This window comes from Garra rufa, chromosome 16 (genome assembly GCF_049309525.1).
Source record: "Garra rufa chromosome 16, GarRuf1.0, whole genome shotgun sequence".
In the NCBI taxonomy this organism is placed as follows: domain Eukaryota; kingdom Metazoa; phylum Chordata; class Actinopteri; order Cypriniformes; family Cyprinidae; genus Garra; species Garra rufa.
This window is the reverse complement of record NC_133376.1, coordinates 11,491,699-11,498,647: the sequence shown is the minus strand read 5'-3', so window position 1 is coordinate 11,498,647 and position 6,949 is coordinate 11,491,699. Positions and strand designations below refer to the sequence as shown.

Genomic DNA, 6,949 nt, shown 5'->3' with positions numbered 1-6,949 from the left:
TTCTATATGAGACAAATTCTATAGGTTGCAGTTCCCTCAGTGGACGAGTTTATTCTTCACAAGTTATAAGAAGTTCACTGACCCACGGCAAGGTCACACCTGGCTCTCCGATAGGTCACCCTGACAATTGAATAATAACCGAAGTGGGCACGTTTACATTTTACAGCCTGACGTTTCCACCTAGTGGATATTAACAGAACGCGCACGCACACGCACACGCACACACACACACACGGTTTCTCTCTCGCTCTCGTTCTATGAGGGCAAAGTGGCAGAATCTACAGGCGCGACACGTCTCCATCGGCTCCTGCTCGCTCCCTAATGCTTTCATTTCCCCAGCCCCATTATGGAAGAAACCAGTCCGCGTCCGTGTGCCATTGTGTACTGGATAATTAGCTTGTGTATGTGTGTGCGCGCGCCCTTGATATACAGTTGACAAAGAATGTCTGTGCCTAAATGCAACAGAAGAGAACTAAAAGCTTCCCCTGTTGAAGGTTAGAGACAGACTGTTAATATTTTAAGCTGACCACATTAACAGCAAAGAAGCATTAAAAAACATTTTTAATGTTCTTTTTGTCTACATTTCCGTTTCCGCAACATTTTAGAGAGATTAATATATATATAGTAAGAGAGAGAGAGAGCACATAAACAAAGGAAAAACTAGCTAGAGTGCTAAAAGACGCGCATTGTCCTCCGTTTCTCAGGAAGATGCTGCTGTCTAGAGACGCTCGTTCACTCTCAATCAAGGTCATTGACTGACTTTAGAGGTATGAAATATGTATTGTCAAATAATTCGCGCCCTCCAGTTGTTCTTTTGTGCATTTATAGATAATCGATAGCCAATTCATCTCGTCCAACCACATATTTCACACTTATGTGCATTAATATATGTCCTTCACGAAAGTGACTCAAAATAAAGATCACCTGACAAACTCAGTGAGCAAGTTGATGTTAAAGAAAGAGGGTGAATGCAGTTTTACCTCGTTCGGTGTAGTCGCTCCGTTGTTCACGGACGAGCAGCGGCTCTGTGAGCTCAGCGCCAGGTTATCCGCTCCTCTCGCCGCGTTATTTCTCGGTGTGCCGGGACTGCAAGGCTTGAGAAACATAAAGTCGCTCTTTGCAGATTCGGGCGTCAAACACACTTTGTAGCAGTAAGCTTGAGAGAGATTTCCAGGATTGCTGTTTACCTCCACGCAGTTCGTGGGCACTTTGGCGCCGGTGGAGATCTGCAGGTTGAGATTAGACTTTTTGAACACCTCGGCGGGCGGTTCCGGTTCAAAGCTGCAGCAAGCGGCGCCGAGTGAGGAGAGCGCGTAACCGCCGAGGGAGTCTCGGTCTTTGTAGCATTTCACGGCCGCCAGGACGATGATGGCCACGAGGAAGATGAGCGAGACGGTACTCAGTGACACGATTAAATAGAGCGCGAGGTTAGACGGGGGCTGGGGGCTGAGAGAGAGGTCACCGAAGTCGGACAGCGACTCCGGCACGCTGTCCACCACCGACAGAATGATGGACACGGTGGCCGAGAGCGGCGGCTGCCCGTTGTCCTTGACAAGTATAACGAGTCTTTGCCTGATGGCATCTTTGTCTACAAAGCGGCGGATCGTCCTGATCTCCCCGGTGTATAAAGCCACGCTGAAAAGCCCGGGATCTGTCGCCTGCAGCATCTGATATGACAGGCGAGAGTTCTGCCCCGCGTCCGCGTCAAGCGCCGTGATTTTAGCCACAAGGTACCCAGCGTCCACCGACCTGGGCACCATTTCAGTAGCAACAGTGCCGTTTCTGGGCAGCGGGGACAGGATGACCGGCGCGTTGTCATTCTGATCCAAAACGAACACATTGACGGTCACGTTGCTGCTGAGCGGCGGGAAGCCCGCGTCCTGCGCCTGGACGCGGATCTGAAAGTTCCGGAGCTGCTCATAATCGAACGAGCGCAGCGCGTAGATGTTGCCGTTATCAGAATTGATTGAGACATAAGTGGACACCGGCATGCCCTGGATCTGACCCTCCAGGATGGAGTAAGACAAATAGGCGTTCTGATTAGAGTCTGAATCGAATGCGGTCACCGAGCAAATGGAAGCGCCTGGAGCGTTATTCTCGGTCACATATACAGTGTATGAGGGCTGAATGAAGCGCGGCGGGTTGTCGTTAATGTCAGACACTTGAACCAGAATTGTCTTCCTGGTGGACAGCGGAGGCGAGCCCAGATCTCGCGCCGTGAGGGTGATGTTGTACTCCGAGACAGACTCTCTGTCGAGAAACTCGCTAGTCACGAGTGTGTAATAGTTTTTAAAAGAGGAGTGCAGCTGGAAGGGCACATTTCCAGGGATCTGGCAATCCACAGCCCCGTTCTCTCCGGAGTCGCGGTCCATTACACTGATCACGGCTATCACCGTGCCCGGAGGCGCGTCCTCCTGAACAGGTGTTGACACAGAGGTTAATATGACCTCGGGCGCATTGTCGTTCACGTCCAGAATATCGACCAGCACTTTACAATGCACGGCCACGGCTGAGGGACCCTTGTCTTTCGCCTGCACATAGAGCTCGTACACGCTGGCCCTCTCGTAGTCCACGATTCCCTTCACCCGGATCTCACCCGAGTGAGAATCCACGCTGAACAGCTCGCGCACCTTCAGAGGCGCGTGCCCGCTGAACGAATAGGTGATCTCTCCGTTTGCACCTTCATCTAGGTCCGTGGCGTTCAGTTTGAGCACAAGCGTGCCTCTAGGCGCGTTCTCCACCAAGCTGACCCGATATACGGAGCGGTCGAACACCGGCACGTTGTCATTCGCGTCCAGCACAGTTACGGTGATCTGAGCCGTGCCGGAGCGCAACGGGGAGCCACCGTCCACGGCCGTGAGCACCATCTCGTGCGTCTTCTGCTGCTCTCGGTCCAACGGCGATTGCAGAACGAGTTCTGCAAACTTGCTACCGTCGTTACGCGTCTGAATGTCCAGCACGAAGTGCTGATTGGCGCTCAGCAAGTATGAGCGGAGAGAGTTCGAGCCCACATCCAGATCCTGCGCGCTCTCCAGCGGAAACCGGGAGCTCGGCGCAGCAGATTCTGTGATCTCCAGATTAAACTCGCTCCATGGGAAACTCGGTGCGTTATCATTCACGTCCAAGATCTCCACTTCCACCCGGTACAGTTCCAAAGGACTTTCAATGACCACCTGCAAGTGCAGGAAACAAACGGGACTTTGTTCACATAGCTCCTCGCGGTCGATCTTCTCGTTCACAAACAGAATTCCATTCTCCAAATTCACTTCTAAATATTGTTTTCTAGCCCCGGATACAATCCGGAATCTCCGTGAAGACAATTTGGCCACGTCCAAGCCCAAGTCCTCTGCGATATTTCCAACGAAAGCCCCGTGCTCCAACTCCTCGGGAACTGAATAGCGAATCTGCGCCAAAACCCGGTCCAGTGCGCACGCACACAGGAGCAGGCACACAACCTGCCCTGCCAACGTCCATCTCCTCCTCGGAAGCCTCCGGTCCATCTTCTTAAAAATCAGATATTTTCAGCTGCTTTCACAGAGAAGGCTCATGTTCAGTTGTTAAAGATTGTGTCAAACAGTTTTTGAGAAACAATTTAGGTACACAATACACACTTGCATTGTTATCCAAAGTGGAATAAAAATAATCTAAAAAGTGCATGTGATTTACAACAGAACGGAAATTCGCAGCAAACTTGGAGTCTCGCTTGGGTTGTGCGCTTTGCGCGCAGCACAGGCAGTGTGTGAGCAGGAGAGGCGAGCGCTTTGATTTTCCAGTGTGTTAGACGCTTTGAGGAGTGTGTGAGACGAGAGAGGGAGGTGGTGTGTGTGTGTGTGTGTGGTGGGGAGGAATCGTATTGGCGGACGGCGACATGAGAGCACGGAGCATAATCACTGTACTGACACGTTTAACTCGCGAGCTACCGGGCGCGCGCAATCACCCTGAAATACGCGAGACAGTTAATAAACCAATTAATACTTAATTTCTCATAAGGCATTGAACTTTTCATTTCTGAAAAGCTTCAGTCCTCAGTTTGTAGTTCTAATACATTAGCGACCTTGTTCAGAGAGGTCATACAGTGGGGGCAACTTATTTATTTACAGGTGGATTTTGAACGCAACCCTATTAATCCATCAGGACTTCTTGATTAAGTTGTCAGATAAGTGTGTGTGTGTGTGTGTGTGTGTGTGTGTGTGTGTGTGTGTGTGTGTGTGTGTGTGTGTGTGTGTGTGTGTGTGTGTACCTGGTATTTATCACGTTATGGGGACCAAATGTCCCCACAAGGATAGGAATACCAGTAAATTTTGACCTTGTGGGGACATTTCTCAGGTCCCCATGAGGAAACAGGCTTATAAATCATGCACAATGAGTTTTTTTGAGGAAGTAAAAGTTTGCACAATCTCCTGTGAGGGCTAGGTTTAGGTGTAGGGTAGGGTTAGGGCGATAGAAAATACGGTTTGTACAGTATGAAAACCATTACGTCTATGGAATGTCCCCATAAAACATATAAACCTGTGTGTGTGTGTGTGTGTGTGTGTGTGTGTTTGTTTTTGTGACATATCAGGACACAAATTGGTGTAATAACATGGGTATGACATAGGTATTACAAGGAGAGGGTGACTTATGAGGACATTGCCCATGTCCCCACTTTTCAAAAGGCTTATAAATCATACAGAATACGTTTTTTTGAGAATGTAAAGATATGCACAGTCTCCTGTGAGGGCTAGGTTTAGGTGTAGGGAAGGTGTAGGGTGATAGCAAATATCGTTTGTACAGTATAAAAACCATTACGTCTATGGAATGTCCCCACAATTCACAAAAACAAACATGTGTGTGTGTGTGTGTGTGTGTGTGTGTGTGTGTGTGTGTGTGTGTGTGTGTGTGTGTGTGTGTGTGTGTGTGTGTGTGTGTGTGTGTGCGTGTGTGTGTGTGTGTATATATAAAATTATTTTATTTTTTTTACTATACCGCGACTCCGGGCCTTTTCCCATTTCCGAGAACACGGATATGTAACCAAATAGTCTTGTATGTTCTTGTAAGCAGCAGCTATATTAATACTGACATATTTTCGCATATGATCTGATCGAGTGATTTATAAGATTATGGATTGTGGAAGTTATTGTTTTGATGGGACAAATCCGAATCGTGTCTTCAGAAAGAGTGACACATGTTCGCCCAAATCTAATCTTTAATTTTCATGGATAATCCTCAGCAGTCGATGATGCGCGCTCCCCAGAAGCATCCTCAGAGGAATGTTCTAATTAAGAACGCGCACGACTCTTTCTCTCTCAAAAACACAGTCTCTCCCTCATAGCAGGCCTACACCCAAACACACACACATTCCTAGAGTTTGCAATTTACAATAGGCACATCTTGAGGGATGAGGAAATAACCCCGCTGAGGGAAAGAGGGAAAAAACATTCAACCAGCCTAAGATGATTTGCTGGTTTTAGGTGGCCATCAGGCTTGTCAGATTTGACTAGACCAGGTGAACACTACCTTGACCATGCCATCATAAAATGAGTCCAGCAAACCATTTAAATATTTCTTTCAGCAGGCATATTCTTAAGTGTTCCGACATTTCGGCCTCCTCTGACCCATCTTATCTCTGTAGGGAGGTGAAATCCTCCACCCAGGTTTAAATAACCGCAGAATACAATCTGCTGTCAGACTTAACCTCCAGCAGATGGTAAAGCTCCAGCAGAAATGATTACATTTGAAAAAACAGGAGTTCCTCCGCTCTCGACTTCTTTTTAATTAACGGAGAGACGGATTAGTGCTCGGCTATCCGGGATCAGCCGTTCTTCAACAGAAGAATACAAATGTTTTTGGATAAATAATCCCCGGCGCATTTCACGGTGCCCGTCACATTAACATGCATTACACGAGCCCTTAAGCCCCGTTTCATCCGCCGGCTTATTGTCCACGGGGCGCGAGAGTGCCATTACTTTCACCACAAGCTCCATTTAAACTCACTCACGGTAACCTTGCAAAACCCCTGTCTGTCTCTGTTGAATACTTTAGTAAGAAAAGAGAGACAGACGAAAAGAAATGATGACAAAGAAAGAGATGGCCTTTATACCTCTTATAGGCCTAGAGAATAAAATACACAGGGACTGAAAAGGATGAAATCACATTAACAAAAGACATCAGAAAGTAAAGTCTAGACTCGTACACGCTGCTGTTCTGAGATTTTACCCATTTCAGTCTACTTTAAATAATAAATGTAAAGTTAAATGACTGATAAACTAAGTGGCATAAACAGGCTGTTAGTAATATATCAAATGAAAAAAAAACTATCATTAAACGTAGGCTGTTTTATAAAATATATCATAAATTATATTATAAAACAAATCAAATAGTTCCTCATGCTATTCGGTTATTCTGGAGTTTCAAAAATGATCTTTGAGCTCCATCTGCTGTTCATTTCGGAGTGTTACAACAACGAGGAGTGAAACTATTGGAATTAAATCGTATGTTTTCTCCTTTTTTTAATCAAATGAATGTAAAAATGGCTGTATAGTCATATTATTTTATGACTTACATCTTAATTTTGCGTCGATTTTATAATTTAACAACAATAAATGTAGACATATATGTGTATACACTATATGTACCATATAGTGTATACACTACCAGTCAAAAGTTTTTGGACAGCAATTTTTAAAAATGTTTTTTAAAGGCTCTTCTACTCACCAAGCCTGCATTTATTTGATCCAAAATACAGCAAAGGCAGTAATATTGTGAAATATTTTTACTACTACTACTTTAAAATAACTGTTTTTATTTTAATATATATTTAAAATTGAATTTATTCTTGTGGTCAAAGCTAAATTTTCAACATCATTACTCCAGTCTTCAGAGTCACATGATCCTTAAGAAATCCTCCTGCTGACTTGCTGTTCAAGAAACATTTTTTATTATTATTATCATCAATATTTAAAAAAGCGGA

General features: G+C 45.7%; 1 protein-coding gene across 1 annotated transcript; it reads right to left on the bottom strand.

The window, feature by feature from the left end:
- Positions 1-920: 920 nt before the first annotated feature.
- LOC141288030 (protocadherin-10) lies at positions 921-3,684 on the bottom strand. The gene has a single exon (XM_073820152.1). The coding sequence runs from the start codon at positions 3,498-3,500 to the stop codon at positions 921-923; it is 2,580 nt and encodes an 859-aa protein (XP_073676253.1). The 5' UTR covers positions 3,501-3,684.
- Between the last annotated feature and the right edge of the window lie 3,265 nt (positions 3,685-6,949).